The 17,596-nt window shown below is 44.1% G+C and overlaps 1 protein-coding gene across 2 annotated transcripts; it reads left to right on the top strand.

Moving 5' to 3' along the window:
* The first annotated feature begins 1,783 nt into the window (after positions 1–1,783).
* LOC120900855 lies at positions 1,784–16,690 on the top strand. Of its 2 annotated transcripts, none has more exons than XM_040308365.1 (12): positions 1,784–1,983; positions 2,056–3,244; positions 8,551–8,983; positions 9,058–9,175; positions 10,552–10,949; positions 11,010–11,192; positions 11,263–11,490; positions 14,562–15,165; positions 15,246–15,367; positions 15,439–15,565; positions 15,664–15,887; positions 16,245–16,690. In XM_040308365.1, the coding sequence occupies exons 2-12, from the start codon at positions 3,215–3,217 to the stop codon at positions 16,394–16,396; spliced, it is 2,619 nt and encodes an 872-aa protein (XP_040164299.1). In that variant the 5' UTR covers positions 1,784–1,983; positions 2,056–3,214; the 3' UTR covers positions 16,397–16,690. The 2 variants fall into 2 exon arrangements, with proteins under 2 accessions (XP_040164299.1, XP_040164300.1); XM_040308366.1 differs by having other exon boundaries at positions 1,784–1,971.
* Positions 16,691–17,596: the final 906 nt, after the last annotated feature.

Raw genomic sequence — 17,596 nt, forward strand, 5'->3', positions numbered from 1 at the left:
AGTTGATCTCTCCAAAATTCGATAACATTCTCATCGTTTATCCTTATTCTTCATCAAGTAATTTAAAAATACTAGTCAATCTAGTTCGGTTACAAGGTTCTGCAATCGAATTTATTAAGAAATTTTCGCAAAAACCATGGCGTATGATATTTGAATTTGGTGTAGAGTATTTACTCACACTGTTTCACTGTTCGTATTTCTTAGACCAAGTCTTCAACAATAGGTCACAGAATGTCAGACCCAGATGTATCTTAGATATAAGGGAGCATGGTTTTATTTACCAAATTTGCTATCATTTTCCCTCATAATCTACTTTAAAATTTTGAAACATATCCTTTTCTTTATATCAGTATAGAGGAAAATGCTAAAAAACCTCGCAAAAAATTACACCAAAACTCTTTCTTTATCCCGCTTGAATTTGCTGCCCCTCAGAGGTCAATTCATATTTCACTTCTGGTGACAGACTCCGTAAATGTTTTTCAAAAATATTATCCCAGGCTCTTTTATTGTATTTTTGAAAGTCTTAATATTAAATTTGAAAACACGGCCGGATTGAATTGGATAATGTTTCTTTATTCTGCTCTTCTTTGATCATTATTGCACTCCAATAATTTGACTGAGAACTAATTGATTCATTGGTCTGGTAAAAAACGGATAACGGTGAAGAATAATGAATGAAAGAGTAAGAGAGCAATATGATAAGTAGACTGAAAGAGAAAGCGGTCAAAAATGTTCAATGTAAAAGGTGAGACAAAGTAGTCTGATCTAAGTAGACTGGATAGGGGCTACGCTCTTCTGTTTCATACTTCGCACATGCTGCAACAGTCGTTGCTTTTATGCGAAATGGTTCAAGAAGCCCTGCAGCAACGCACCGTTAGTCGTTGCTAGAATTTGTATTATAGAAGATAGATCAGAGGCTCTGACGAGTAGAAATGCAAAGTAGCGTTTGATGGAATAGAATCAATTCTGAGATAATGAAAGCAAGCAACACGATCTTCACACAACAATAGAGTTAAAAACAACCGTCAGCACATTGCTAACTCCAACTGCTAATAAGATGAGTATATTGAGAGATGTAATGTGCTTTATAAAACTTTTAAAAGGCACGACATGTTCAATATATTGGATGTACCGATATCTCAGATATCATTTACAAGGTGTAAGGTTTTAAATTCCTGTCAAAGATCACACAGATAGCAATCGATATCTTTCACGATCATTACCAACAACATCTGAGAGTAACGGAAAGTGTGTTATAGTTGTCTACTATGCCAAGGTCAATGCAAGGTCAATGACATTAAAATGCAGTTTACAAGAGGATAGTGGCAATTGATATCATTTCCATATTGTAGAATAATCATTGAAGACTTCTTTGTAGCAAATTGCTGTTTATATTTCAATCATTTATCATAATTTGTTCGAATATACCTCTTAAATAATAAACGAATTTCTTCCAAAATTCCGAAAAAAATCTACAAAATATAGAAATTTGTATTCTATCCAACCCTGGATTCAAACGTTTATGATAACTCGCCTGATTCGCCACCTGATTCTGTCATTCCCTGCCAGCACCGACCACCGACACAAAACCGACCGAAAACATCCGAAGTGCGCACGTGCAGCCATCGCCAAAACGGCACAAATCGTCTGATAACAAATGTGCGCAGGAGTGGAAGAGAACTATACCCGAAACCTACCGTCAGGATAATTGTGATGCCATCCCGTTCTGGCACAAACGCTCCGGCTCCTAGAAAAAAGAAAACCTCGGAGAAGCCAAGAAAAGTTAGCCCACCATAAGGAAGGCTGTACTTGCACGGGGTGGTCCACTGTCCACGGGCAGTCATTTTCTTTTCGACCACTGCGCTCAGTGCACCGCCGGAGTTGTGTTTTGTGCAAGTACCTAATTCCAATAGAATCAGGCTCTGCTGTCCTGACCAGCCTTCCTTGCCTCCCCTCTCCTCCAGAATTCTGGTAACGATCCAAGTGTGTGTTCTCGCGCGTGTGTGCAGGTGAAAAAAGAAGCAACTAAAACCACCGAATTTTCCACGCTTCCAGTTGTGAAAAGAGAGAAAAGAATTTGGCTTTTAACCAACGACCACCCGCGCGCAGTGTGTGATATAGTTAGATAATTCGTACGGGACTGGCAGGAACTAGCCCCGGACAGAAAAAAAAGTTAGGCTCAAAAGGTTCGACACCGTGTCGGATTACGTATACTCTGGACGTTTTTTGTTTTTTGTTTTAATTTGGTTTGGGTCTTCGTGTGAAGGCCTTTATCTGTCCGGTTTTCGCCTACTACAGATCCTTACGAAGGTGTTGTAATTTTTGCAAGAGTTACGTGTACAGTAGCCAGTGCAGGAGGTACACAAAAAACGGATTGCCAAAACGAAGCAAGCACAGAAAGTAAGAGGTTACAGCAGAAAGAGAGAGAGAAAGAGAGAGGTATAGCTTTACCACCACACCACCAAAGTAGATTTGTCTGAAAGACAAGTTCAGTGGTGATAGTATTACATAAACTGGTGCTCTAGACTGGAGCAGCAGTTAATAACCTCAGTCAACATTACGGAGACACACTTAGGCACCATAGTATTAGACTACACTATACCGTATTGAAATAGTTAGACATTGAAGTTGGAGGCGACCACTTCGAACTTCGCGCATAGGAAAATTCTAGATTAAATCCTCTTCAGCGGGTGAGGACCGCGTGACAATACTGTAGTGAACAATTGTTGTAAAATTCGTAAGCAAGTCATTCGGGACATTCGGCAGATTCTGGAAAACCCAACAAAGAGAAGCGTTTCGTGCTACAGAGAGTTCCAATTTCCTGCGCCATACAAAATGCGTGACTAGACACATACACACACACACACACACACAAAGAGAGTGTGAGGAACGGAAGACACATCGTCGTTCTCATTTCCGGGAAGTACGAGTACGAGCTAGCAGCAACAGTAACAACAGTATTACAGTGGAGGCTTGTCCAGCACAACTGTCGTGAAAGCGAACGGCGGCAACTGTGCGTGTGAGTGTGTTGGGAAAGCTGCTCGGGAAGTAGCAGGTGTATCTGCTCTGGTGCCATCTTGTCGTGTGTCCACAGCACACCGCCGGAAAACTACTGCCGACCGAAGAAACGAACCACGGAACCAGCAAACACCGTTAGCAGTCCAATGAAACCAAGTTTCAAGAACGGAAAGTTCGCCACATCCATCTACGAAAAATGTCTCTGCCAAAAGAATGGAATCTCCAGGTAAGTGAGGCGTGGCAAAGGGGGTTGTTAAGGAGAGGAAGCGGCTGCCCTTGTCATTTAGCTGGGGGGGTTTTGGTGGCACTGTTGCAGCAGCAGCAGCAGCAGCAGCAGCTGCACAAGTTCGTGGAAAATCGATATTGTTTCATCTCCACCAACTCCCTCACACGGAGGTACGGATCACAACACTGTGTGGTCGGAGATCCGGCCCATTCTTTCCTCTCTTTGTGGGTGAAGGTATCATTTGCTTACAGTCGCAATCGGGGATGATGATACCGATGATGATGATGATGAAACCAGAACCGGTAGCGTACTTGCGCAGGAACGTGCTTCGAGAGTTTTGGAGCAGGAACATTGAGGAGCCGAGAGTACTGAGCGCGGAGTAGGCGTTGAGATAGACAGACATTGCGATGGCTTCGGGCTACGCGGGGGATGTTGTGTGTCACTTTGCTCTGTTGTGCTGCAGCAGGCAGGATCTACGCTACTGACGACGGATGGTTACGACGGGATGCAGTAGTAGGCGAGCATTGGGTGAGGTTTAGAGTTTCACTCTCAACGAGCCCGTCGGGCTTTCGGGCCTACACATCGGCAAACAACAGCTGAACGGAAATAAGCTCGCTGCAAAGCACTGATGCATCATCGCCGCTTTATGCGGGGAGCGCGAGAGTTATTAATTAAAACAAAGACGATCTGTAGTAGGTGACAAGCACACATACATACAGGGCAAAAATAAAGCCACCAAAACCCTCCTCTTTGTCATCCTACCAGGATGGATGTGGAATGCAATGGCGGAAGCTAGAGCTCTCGGTGCATCTGTGGATGCCACGGCAAGTGGGTCGTGTGCCCTTGCACTTTGTATCAACGACTCTTTGTGTGGTGCGGCGCTATGCCGGTGGATGCTGCATAAAATGTGGGTCACAGACACAGGCAGGCAACACACCATCGTTAGGTTCCAGCCATTGGTTGGAGCGTGGATGGCAGACACTGGGTGGCTGCAGTTATCATCGCTCCCCCCTTTTTCTTTTGCTATGCACGGTGGTCCTCTCTGCCGCAGCTGTTTGTTGGTCCGGTGTGCCGCAGTGCCATTGTTAATGTGCGCTGTCTCTAATAAATGATCATTATTTTCGTATCGTTCTTTGCTTCTTTTTCGGATCTTTTGCAGCTCGGAGTATTTTTGTCGAGTAATTGCTGTGTGGAGAACATGGGGGATATAATTTAATGATGGCTTTGTTTATTTTTAACAGCAGTTTTCCTGTCTTTCGTATTGCGCAAGAAAGAGGCAGGCATATGATTGATTATTTTTGAAAGGCAACGGAAAAAAATCTAATCCAATTATTTGAACATCGGAATTATTTAGTGTTTTTCTTCGATCGCATTGGACTGGTTATTCATTCAAGCGCCTTACTAGTCAAATTTATATCTTAATAATGATAATCTGGATGTCAGCATACTTAAGCTATGTCAAATATTATATCAAGTAACAATAAGTTACGTATACATCCTGATCGTAGAACCATATAGTAAAACAGCTGATAGTTTGCATTGTATAGCATTTTTAGAGAAACTATCAAAGTAGATATAATATACAGATGGTTTATTTCATGGTGCATGTATTTAGAAGGATGATTTTTATCGCTTCTGCTTCTAATAATCTTCTGATTTTAATAATGTTTTGTGTATTCGTCAAGTTACCAGAAAGCCTATTTGAGCAAAAGTTTTCTCCCGTCCAGTTAAAAAGTGACGTTCAAATTTGGTAATAAAAAACATGCTATGAGACCACCTAGTCTTTAATTCTAGATTCAACCAACTGATCTCTCTAGGGCACCTTGCAAAAAATGAGAACACCACCTTGTGTTGAGACTGAAATAATCTAGGCTGAAAATCGCAGGCAAGTTTTGCGTGTGGTTTTGTATGGGGTGTTGGCATGATTTCAGCCGCCAACTGTCAAACTCCATATAAAAAAGCTGGCTAGTATCGTGAAAGGCACTACAAACAGCATTCATTTTAGCTAATGTTTGTGCTATATCTCTAAGGTGTCTTGGTAGATCAATAAAGGTGTTGTCCAACTGAAGCACGGAATGAAAGCAATCAAAAAGTACCTGTTCATGTTACATTATTACCTGCCCAGCCATCCGTTGGCCGAGCAACTCAGAAGAAGCGGTTGATGGTGTTGTAGGACAACTACAGCAGAACGGAACAAATTGGTACATTTAAAGCAGACCGTTAGCGGTTGTTCTGTCTAACATAAGAACGAGTCACGAATATGGATCGTTGTTTGCTCCGGTGTGAGAATCTAAAACCGCATGGAAATGATGCATCCATATTGCGATTAAAACAGTTGTTTGCGCACTGTCTGAATTTATTCCTTCATCTCCCGTAGCAAAAAACAGGACATTAATGCATCTCTAGATGTTCAAAAATAGAGAGAGCTATGCCACAACGTCTGAGATATACTGTTAAAAGAAGTTTCTGCTAAATGAAGAAGCTACAATTTTTCCAATTTTCTCACAACATAATTCCAGTTTTTACTAGACAGATAATGCCGGTTCGAATATGATTTTAATGGATGATACTTTAATCGCGATAGTAATCATTAAACATTAATTTTATTCCACCACAAACACCTGCTATACGAGCCAGCCTTACGATAAAGTCGTAAAATATCGTCTTAGCAGTGTACAGCTAACTCGTACTCAGCCCTCAACCATTGGGATGAATAATACATGGTACTTGACGAAGCGCCTTATTATTGGGTCGATCAATAGGACACATACAAGCAACGAGTTATTGGTTAGACAAAGAAGCTTGTCAACCCAGGCAATGCAGGAAATAATACACTAAGTGGACGTTTGTCTTGCTATTCCAATCGATTTTTCAGCAAATCTGGTTAAATTATAAAATGTATTTAAATTGCATACTTGCCGTCGCTTACCATAGCTGCCAAGAAGAAATTTTTAATTTTTCACTCACAGTTTCATATTTCGTTTACTGGCTGTTTGAAAACAGATAGAAGATAGAAGGGAATTTGAAGTTTGAAATAATTTGAAGAAATTATGGAATAGAAAAAGTAATATACTTATTTTTTTACTAAAACATTTAACAAGTAAAAAGCTTTCGTTAAGCATGAGCTCATGCAATTAACATAAACCCGTCGTAAAAAGTCAGAAAACAATCAACATTGCATTCCTAGGAATTCCCTTTTTAATCGTTTCCTTCCTCACGGGTACCACCCGTACCTCCTCTTTCGCTTACTCCCATCGGCAAATGGGTGACACCATTTTATGTAGCAGTAATTGCAAAACGAAAAACGATGACATCATTATTAGCCTGTGGGACACACACTGAATGACTGATATTGATTGCCTGTAATAATCATGCCTTCTTTCCGCCCTGCGCCCATGGGTTTCCCGGTTGAAGTGGCATTAACAATGCAACATCCTACCGCCCGAGTTCCAGCACACACGTCCATCGAAAGGTTGGTGTGCTGTCTTTGTACTGGGTAAAACTCCTCCACTCCCAAGCACCAGGACAGTTGAACAGGCGCACAAAACAACAACACTTTAATGGTTTCGTTACAGAACTGTTCCGGCAGATTGTCTGGTGTGGGCTGCTTCATGAACATGTTCGGCTGGCATTTGTTGTATGAGGAGCTTTTTCAGTAGAAAGAAAGGGAGAAGATGGAGAGAGAGAGAAAGAGCGAGAGGAAATCAATCAATTTATTGTGTGCACACAGCCAGGAAATGTACGGCCATGGCCGTGGGACAACCACCCCCCGGCAGTGTACCATCGCACCGACACCGAGAGCTGTTGCAGTGACAGGTCGGGAAAGACGTCACCCACACCCTCGGTGGTACGTCTCCGGGCCGTGGGGTTTTCCGTTTGCCCTTGGGGATGATGATTGGGTTGAAAACAGTACGCGCCCGGCCAGCACAGCAGGCCACTCGCCTTTCCAATCCAACGAGAAAGCTGCGGCGCATTTGGTGTCCTTTCGCAATGTTAAATCGCTAAATTTAGCAGCTTTCAAAAATAATAAACAGCGTTCGAGCAAGTTTGCCACACGTACGTGATGCAAGCATTTGTTTGGAGTTTATAGACAAAAAAAAAGAATTTGCTTCGGTAACAAACTATCCTACAGTATGCATAAACTCGCCTTATCACAGATCGATTCGGGCACAGAACAACAAAGCCATCGAGAGACAAAGTTTGTCCACGCACACTCAAAAGCGAAAACCAAAAAGAAGTACGAAACCCGAAGGCTTTTCAAAGTTAAATGAGCATAACTATTAATTTCAATCTCGCACGACCTTGCTCCTCCATTTTTTGGGAGGAAAAAGCGATAAACAAACTCTTCTTCGTCTTTACGTGCGTCTTCCTTTTCTGTGCTGTAGCTGATCTTACAGCGCACAAAGTTTAAAGTTTTGTCGATAATGGCTGTCACCGGACTTGGCCGGTAGACATGAGACAGAAGGGGGAGCATGTGGAGGGAAATTACATGCTATGTAGAATGGTTTTTGTTCAACCCCACCTCCCTCCCTCAAGCTGAGCATTTTGCCAATTGAAACATTGCTCTATTGTGAAGCTCCAATCGATCGAGCTTTTCTCTATTTTGTTTGACTGATAAAGCAACGAACCCGGGAAAGCGTGATGGAGCAGCCTGGTACTTCACGCTGTGCCGTACAGTTAGGCGCATTTAGCAAGATTTAATGGGTCAACTTTTACGTTTGGAAGCAACAATCAAACTCCATAAAAAAGATGTGTTGTTTAGTAAGTTTGGTAAAGTTTTTGTATAGGATTAATAAAACAGATTCCCCGCTGTCGCTCTCTGCTTGCGCGCGCGGGCGCCATATTGTGCAATACAGCCCTGGACGACACGTGCCCTGTCAGCGGGCCACGTGGGCAAACAAACAAATCAAAAGAGTGGGAGTGGGAGGGTTTTTTTCATCGGACCATTTTGATGCCACATTATGAAGAAAGGGAGCATTGTTGCGTGTTGCTTTGGGACATTACACAGCGCCGTTTTAACTTGTCATGCATTGTAGTGGGTTATTGATTAAATAGTTCCAACAAAGTTCGATTTGTAAAGTGAATCATGTGAATCATTCGTCATCTGGAATCTCCCGTGACATTTCAAGGTCTTTCGTGGCCACGTGCGGATAGCGTATGAGTAAGCAAGCTTTTCCTTGCAAATTGGTTTTGTACAAAAAAGGGGATAATAAAAATGAACAAAATTAAGGACATAATAAAGGGGTTAAGGTTTTGGCCATTTGGTTTGATCTATCTCTGTTTTGTTTATCTTTTTTCCCTACCAGACATCGCAGGAGTGTCTTAATCAGTACCTGCGCCCACAAAGCCTCTTTTCGGAGGATATCGAAATACAGCCCCACGCGGACGATAACCGGCTCCGGTTCGACGGCGTGTACCATCCCTCCATCCCGGAGCAGCGATGCCGGGCGCCTCTCAATGCTGCCCTGCTGGCCGAGTTCGAGAACAGTGGCTCCATGTTCTCGATCCAGTCCGCACCGGTCGTTACCGCTGCTGCAGTCTCGACCACGGCCGCACCGACGACGACGACCGTCACCGAAGGTCCGAGCCTGCTGCTCGATGACTTTGGCATCCCGACGCAACCGGTTGCAGGGACGACGACGACGACCAACGGCGCCGGCGATGAACGCAGCGACACACTGCTCCGGCCTTCCTCACTGGCCCTCGATACGCACTACAACCTGGCCAAGCCACACACTGGTAAGATCTTTGATAGCAATGTCGTTGAGTGTGTGTGTGTTTGTTCGTGCTAATGGTCCACTTTCTATGTATAGCGGTGGAGCCCCAGCCTTCGACCGAGCTGGACGAAGACGACAACGAGAACCTGTTGACTGTCTCGAGCCTAACCGCGCGGCCGCTGATAGCGAAATCGCGTGAAATCCGAAACAAAAAGTAAGTGCCATCACATTCACCAAAAAAAAGAATTACAGTGCGTACCATAACTATATGGAAATTACTTACAATCCGGAAGAAATACAGTGGCGAACAGTTATTGTCAGACACCTCTTCGCATCACCTCACTCTCCGTTATGAGCTCCTTTTTAAAGGCTACTCACTGTATGGTTATATGGGTCTGAACTCAATTAGTATCACTTCTTATTCTTCTTCTATTTGACGCTACGTCCTACGCGAACATGCCGGCCTATACAGACTTTCGAGGCTTAATTCACTACCACGCAGCCAGATAGTCAATCCTTGCTACCTGGGACGGTCCATCCTAGGCTTGAACCCATGACGGGTATGTTGTTGTCGTGCGAGTTGACGCTTGCACCACGGGACTGGTCCAGTCAAATATTCTCGAAATATTAGCGGTTGAACGCTCGAATATTAGCGTATGTCAAAATTCTACGATTTCAGTCAAATTATATCTAATTTTCGTATACTTTCACATGCAGTGGTAGATTTTAGCTACTAAATTAGTTAAGTGATTTGATTTCAACTAAAGATTAAAATTTTGTACCTTTTCCAATAATTTTAAAAATTTGACTGAAAGGGAATTTATGATGCATTTGATAACTGATGTTTCAAATTAGTACAAATTGCTCAAATAACTGTCATATTTCAAAATTCGCGTATAGCGCAAGGTCCATAAATTACTGCAGGTCGGTTCGTCCAGTGTATTTTAACAAATTTTTATTTGACAGCTAGGGAGTCCAAAGTTGCTTAGAAACTCATACAAAGTCCTTAGCAACCCTTATTCCCTATCTGTCAATCTCCATACAAATCTCCATCCATCATGGCTCCTAAAATTAGAGCTAAGGACCCACCAGTAGTCTATTTAGGCGCCTTAGTATAGCGAAATCGCGTATATCGAGGAATACCTGTTTAAGATATTCCCCATACAGATATAATTTTTTATAGAATATAAAAACTGTTTTACTGCTTGTTTTTGAAGGTTTTAATAATTTATTGAAGATACTTATCAACGTGTAATTAAAAAAAATCTATTAATTTTTTTTGAATTGGTCGTGTATTTTGAAACGTTTTTAAAATGCATTATTTATTGCCAAATCAAAACTGTTTGGAAGTGTCTTAGTTATATTATTGCCCTTAATAGATTTTTTTACAAAAAATAGTTTTGAAAGTATGCGAAGTTGTGAAATCATATTATTCACAAATAAAACATTCAATTTTTTATCTCTTCTGGATTTTAAATCAACTTAATCGCGAAAAACGACTGTCCATATAGTTTTGGTAGGCACTGTAGAGCTTTATGGCAGCTCCAGCCGGAACTAACACGCATACATTCTTGCACTACCCTCTGCCAGACAAAAGCTTCACATCCAGAAGCAGCGGAAACCGGTAGCGTCCGATACGAGCGAGGACGACGATGACAGCCCACCGGACGGTGGGTACGGTTGGATCATCGTGTTCGGCGCCTTCTCCGTGCAGTTCTGGGTGGCCGGGCTGGTCAAATCATACGGCGTGCTGTACGTGGAGATAATGGAAAACTTTCCGAACGCGTCGGCCACGACCGCCTCCTGGATACCGGCGATACTGTCGGCACTGTGCCTGGTGCTGGCACCGCTCTCGAGCGCACTGTGCCAGCGGTTCTCGTGCCGGATCGTGGTCATCATTGGTGGGGTGTTCTGCGGCCTCGGACTTACGCTGAGCTACTTTGCCACGAGCATGTACCATCTGCTGTTTACCTTTGGAATATTGACCGGTGCGGTTGCGGAGATCTGTAACGCCCTTTGAGTTATTCTAATATTCCATATGTCTACAGGTATTGGCGGAGGACTTTCGACCACTCCTGGTATCGTTATCGTGTCGCAGTACTTTGAAAAGCATCGCGCCCTAGCGAACGGGATCACAATTTCGGGAACGGCCGCCGGCAGCTTCGTCTTTCCGATGCTGATCGAAAGGTTGATACATCTGTTTGGATTTCACGGTACACTGCTGATACTGGGTAAGAAGTCGTTACTCTACGCCAATTCTTCAGGATTTACGATCACTAATCCAATCATTCTTCCCTCCAGGTGGATGTATGCTGCACGTATGCGTTTCCGGTGCTCTTTACCGACCGGTTGAGAAGAAGCAAGACCTTGTCCCCTCGAAGGAAGGCACACAGTTCTCGTCCCGCAGCGATTTCCGGGAAAACCTGGGCCACCTCAGCTCATCCGAAGACCACCTGAGCAAGCGCTGCCTGGAGGATCTGTTTCTGGACGATCAGAACCGCAACAGCCTAACGATCGACAGCAAGTTCGGTAAGTGCGACGTGTTCTACGCTCTCTTCCGCGTACTCTCGGTGCAGTTCCATTTTACTGCTTTACTGCGCAAACTGTTATGAGTTGTTTCTTGTGTTTTTCTTTCTTTCTTGCAAATCCGCAAGAAAATACCTTTCCTTAATGCCTTACACACGTTTTGCTAAAGCGGCAGGGTGTCTCATGAGGGATTAGAGGTTAGAGGTGTCGTCCTTCCTGAGAATCTGTTCCACTTTCTTACAATCTGTTGAGGGTCTGTGTTGAAGTTGCTCTGTCAGGTGAACATCGTTTCTTTGTTCCTTTTCCTCATCATCATTTGTTTGGCTTATTTCCTTTTTGATTGTTCAATTGCTTTGTGTTGCGGGCACAGGGTGATCTTGAGATCTTGGGAAACTAAATCTAGAAGTCGAAGTAGAACCGTTTAGCCTTGTGTTTGCAGCTCTTCCACTACTCGATCATCGTTTGGTTTGTTGCTCTTCTTCTCTTCGCTTCGTGTAGCCCATGTAGTCAGCCAGTCCAGGGGATGGAATAGTGGGGACTGACTTAGACACTAAGTTTTTTTTAGTTCACGACGGGGGTCTCTTGGTGGCTAGAGTTCGTTTACAGTTATAGACACTTTTCACCCAAACATAGGACAGCGCATGTGCATCTAGGCATCTGCTTTGGATCGCTCAAGTCTTTCATCTCGAATCGGTTACTTCACACCACAGCATGATCAGAGTTGCAAGGTGTTTCATTAGACAAGCGGGGATTAGTACTAGTCTTCATGCAGGAGCTTATTCGTGTCCACTGTGTCCACCTTGCACGTGTTGGCTGGGTTTTGAGGGTTTGGCGAGAGTGTCCTATTGGTACGCCGTACGTGCGTTCGTCGTTTGATTGTGTTATTATTTAACCAAAACTCCCAATATAATGCATACTATTTTTCTTATAATTTTAGCCATTATGTCCGCGAGCCTCCTCCCTTTGCCGGGGGCATTTCAAATCGGCTTCGTGGGTGTTAAGCGGGGGCTGTGTGTGATTGACTGTACACCACAATCAAGTGTTACTTATGTTGCGATTTTACTCACAAAACTCATCATACAGACACAACAAAATTAAATACATTATTCCCCAAAAGAACACCCTCAGACACACACACTCACAACAACACCCACACTTATACTTTGAAATCGAACACTTACATATCGCCACAAATCCACTCCACTCACATTTATATGCTCCTCCATCTTGCCCTTCGTCGGGTAATTGTTAAGCAGCACATAAAATCGCTTCTAATTTTTTCTAGATTTTTTGCAGATAAAATATCTCTCATCTGTACTTTGTTAAGAAGTAGCCACCCCATAAAAAAAAAAAAACAAAACCAAACCTCAAAATACCCTCCATACGATTTTGGGGCTTAGTAAAAGAGAGAGAGAAAAAAGCGCGCGCTTTACTGATACGTTGAGACGTTCTGAACTTCAAAAAAGAAAACAAAAAAGAATGTTACGATGCTTAAAAAATACTAAAATCGAATGAATTACCGCCAAATGGCATGGACGATGCATCGGTCCACACACTGTGTCCATGTGATTTGTAACGGTGCGGGAGGTGATGTAACGCGTCAACGTGTTCAGCGTGATCCAAGGTGGGGGCAAAGAGGTGGGCATTTGCACCTCCCAGTAGTAGTGATGCTGTGCGTTCAGCAAGACAGGCGCTCAGGGAGAGTACAGCAAAAAGAGGAAAAAAGGTATGAGGCGATGTACACGTGTGTGCGTGTCTGTGTGTGTATGTCGGTGTGCATATCGGTCCGATTATGCGCACAAACATCACACAACATTCAGTATCACATTACATTACCTTTGGTCCGGTTTTTTTACTGTCATCATCAACAACATTACTTGCCGTAATGATGCCGGAAATGGTGTACCTGACCCATTATCAACCCCACAACCAAACCGTGTCGATCGTGTTTTTTTCTCTATTTTTTTACTTACACATTTATTTCTCGCTCATTGATTGAAGTAGACTTTAACACTATCATTTGTGTTTTTTGGTTTTGTCAAGGTTTATGTTTGCCAACCTGTTTGATTTTTGTGAGAAGTTGAAACACACCCGGCTTGAAACAATATCAACGTTGAAATGAAAAATGCACATTCTCGTTAGTTTGACTCATGTTAAAGATTAAGATTTGCACAAACTCTGTTTAAGCTGCTTTCGGTCCAAGAAGTCTTGTTTGGGATGCTCGGTTTGGATAGATTGGAAATTTAAGTACCAGTTTGTTGGTGTAACTACTTTCGGTCCATTCGGTCACAAGTCTATGTCCTTATAACCTCTCGAATGAATGAGCTGTTTCAAGCCAAGAAACATTTAATTTGTAATATGTTTCCATTATAGTTTTACTTTACAAAAACAAAGCAAAAAAAAAAAAACAATCGGTAAGCAGCTTCGGGTTCGGGATGGGGGAACATCTAAAGGCTCTTCCTGGAATAGGCCAATACATGGAATGACAGTGAGTTAACCATAACTAGTGTGTCATTGCGTGCCGTGTGTGCCGATACAGGGAACTGTGTGTGTGTGCGTGTGGAAAGCAAAAGCAAGGGGACAAAGCAACAATAAGACCATCGGTACATTAGCACTTCACAGACTAGGCAGATGTATTATCAGTGTTATAATTTACCTATTACGATATGACGAAGTTAAAAGAGAGCCTTCGGCATGAGATCTTGCTAAGGGTGGGTTGTCTCCTCTAGTATCATTTCCTTGGTAACGTCAAACAGTTTAGTGTGAAGAAGGCTTATCCCTTTAAACGGAGAAGGAACTCTTTGAAGAACTCATTGTGTGGTACTACTGCAGACAGTAAGAACTTAACCTCCCACACCAGGCAGGTTGAGTCATCCGTAGTACCAATACCGTTCAAGGTCCCCCAACATTTGTTTCCCCTTTACTCTCTGTATCTGTATGTGTGTGTGTTATTAAAACAAAAAAAAAACCCGTGTTACGTGTTTGCCAGCAAGCAAGAGCGGATAATCTATATACTTTTCTGCCTACCTATGTATCTGCCCACCCACAACCCGCCCCGTCCATCCATTTTCTAGTCAACATTACGGAAAAAACGCTCCAAGAAAGTGAAGACGAACTGAAAGATATCCTCTCGAGTGCAATCTTTCTCAAGCCCATTTCGTCGATCCGTAGCTGCAGCATACTGCACTCGGTCGAAGATTTGAGCACCGATTCGACGTGCGTCTATAAGAACCGCGCCAGTGGCTATGACTCGAAGCGGAACAGTATGCGCTACAAGCAGCAGCAGCAGTTGCACCAGGCCCGACCTCAACAACCGCCACCGCCCCAAGCAACGGATCAACCGGTTGGATCACAGACGACACTGGGAATGGCTGAAGGTGGTGGTGGTGGCGAGGCACCACTGTTGGGACCACTGCTGCTGGCACCGAACGAGCTGGACAAGCCGGTATCAAAGGATGTTCCGACGAAGACGCTCGCTGCTAATGCTGGCCCGTTACCGACGGTGATGAGCTCGAACAACATGTGCGCGATGGTACCGACGAAGGGACTGGCGCAGAACAACAATCGTGGGCTGAGCAAGAGCATGATCATACCGACACCGGTCTGCGATCTGGACGAGATCTTCGACGAGGACCCGTACACGGTGTACAACGCAACGTTGCTGGAAAAGATTAGCCAGTAAGTGTGAAGATCGTCCGCTTCTCCAAAAAACATTCGCCGTTAATTTGATGTAATCTGGTCGTGTGCCTTCTACCCAGGTATCTGGACATTACGCTCCTGCAGGACATCACGTTCATACTAATGTGCCTCTCGGTAGCTTTAATGTCGGTTGGATGTCCGTACATGCTTTACTATCTGCCAGCGTACGTTATTTCTGCCGGTAAGTATTATTTTTGACGACTTCTGGAAGGAGTCTGTGATCACTCAACAATTTCAACATGCTGTGCCTAGGCTACACCAAATCGGAGGCAGGATATTTGGTTGCTGTCAGTGCGGCCTTAGACTTGATTGGACGACTTGCTCTGGGCTGGCTCTCGGATTTGGATCTGTTTGATCGCAAGAAGGCTTACATTGTCTGGTAAGTAGATGAGTTGATACACTATTCTTGTTAGTATCTCTCAATCTTAATCTCTTAATCGATTATGGCTTTCGCATTTTTGGATGTCTCCCCCACAGTATTCTTGGTGCTGGAACGGCCGTACTTACCATCCCGACGAGCAGCAACGCCTGGTTCGTGATCGTGATCAGTGCCGGATGCTACGGGCTGTGCTTGGGCAGCTGGTACCTGCTGGTTCCGGTACTGCTGGCCGATCTGTTCGGGACGGAACGGATCAGCTCGAGCTATGGATTGGTTCGGATGTTCCAAAGTATTGGTGCAATCTCGGTGCCACCACTAGCAGGTTTTTAACCGACGGAAACCAGAATTATCGATTCCGTCGCACTTTCCACAAAATCCGCCACCGGTGTGGACCGAACGTCCCATCGTTACTAACATATTTCTTGCCCTTGTCTTCTTTCTTTTTCTCTTGCTTTTTTTCTCTCTCTCTCTCTTTCTCTTTCTTTCTCGATGTTTCGTCCTTTCATTCTTCCACTCCTTCGCTCTCGTTCGATCGTGTTCCACTCGGTTCGCTTGTTCGCCGACTGCCAAATCTTTTCCATCCACCAAATGCTTAACTATTATCATCTTCAATATCTTCACATCACATCACAAAAACTAAAAAAAAAACAAACAAATCAAAAACACTGCTAAAATACAGGTTTGCTGCGCGATCTTTCCGGTGGGTATGAGATCTGCTTCTACTGCATGGGGGTTTGTATGGTGATGGGTAGTGTGCCGCTGGTCGCCATTATACTGCGGGACTCGATCGCACTCAAGGACAAACGGCTCCAGCTGGACCAGGCAGCATAAGGTGGAAATGGGTCGAGATCTCTACGATGGATTGGAAGGACAGAGAAACACACTCACAAAACCCGTTCGGTGGTGCATGATGAGGAGAGCAAGTACATCCAGGGACGGAGGGAATTAGAACTGAACTGAACTGGCGACGACCTACAGATAGTAACTAAGTAATGCATGCATATTAATTCTAGTACGTAAGCAATCTGAACCAAAACAACCAACCACAACCACAACACAGAAAAGAAGAACAATAAAGGAATAAAAGACGTAACATGGTTTACAACTCATGTAAACATACATCAATCTGTTCTGTTTTTTTTTTTTACAAAATTAACAAAGTTTTGCAAAGGAAGACTTACATGAGAGCGAAAGATGAATTCTACAGGCTGTTTCCAGATGGTCTCTACATGTTCTTGTCATCTTCTCTTGTCTCTACATGTTCACCATAACCAAATCTTTCGATGGTGATTAATAATAACCTTCTTCCATCGTTCATTTTCTGGATGGCAGGACGGTTTACTCGTACACAAGACTGAACTCCTTCTCGCGATAAAGGACGTCGTCGTGACATGGTCCAGTGAAAACAGATTCTCCACAATGCTCGGGCTTTCTGATATTCGATGTAGGAAACTGATGTTCGATAAGTCTTTCTTCACGTGATGCAGCCATTGACCTATGCTCCCCTAGTTTACTGGGGACGCTGTCGAACAGCATCTTCTTGGTGCTTGACAGTTCCAACCCTTCCCTCCTCCCTCCCGAACACTATTTACCTTTTACAAGGGGCCTCAACTCACCCTACCACCTAGGGCCCTCGATACCCTTAATCCGCCACTGCGACAAACCTGCTGCTCCGGCGGATGCATTGTTGCATCCAGGGTGGTCTCACCATCCAAGGACACTGTTGCTGATGTTGTTGATGCTGGGCGGCATGGACCCTCGCCCTTCCTTTACACGTTCCTGCTGCGCTCTACTGCTGGTGCTGTTGCTAGTGATGCTGCATCCAGGGCGACACCTTCACCCTCTTGGTCACGATGCAACCAGGGCGGCATGACCCTTCGCCCTTCCTTTGCGCGTTGCTGTTGCTCGTAGTGCTCGATCCAGGGCGGCATGACACCTTCGCCCTCTTGGGATACTGTGGCTGCCTCCGGGGCGGCATGACAACCTTGCCCCCATAGTACAGAGCAGCACCCGGGACGGCATGTATCATCA

The sequence above is a fragment of the Anopheles arabiensis genome, chromosome 3 (genome assembly GCF_016920715.1).
Source record: "Anopheles arabiensis isolate DONGOLA chromosome 3, AaraD3, whole genome shotgun sequence".
In the NCBI taxonomy this organism is placed as follows: Eukaryota; Metazoa; Arthropoda; class Insecta; order Diptera; family Culicidae; genus Anopheles; species Anopheles arabiensis.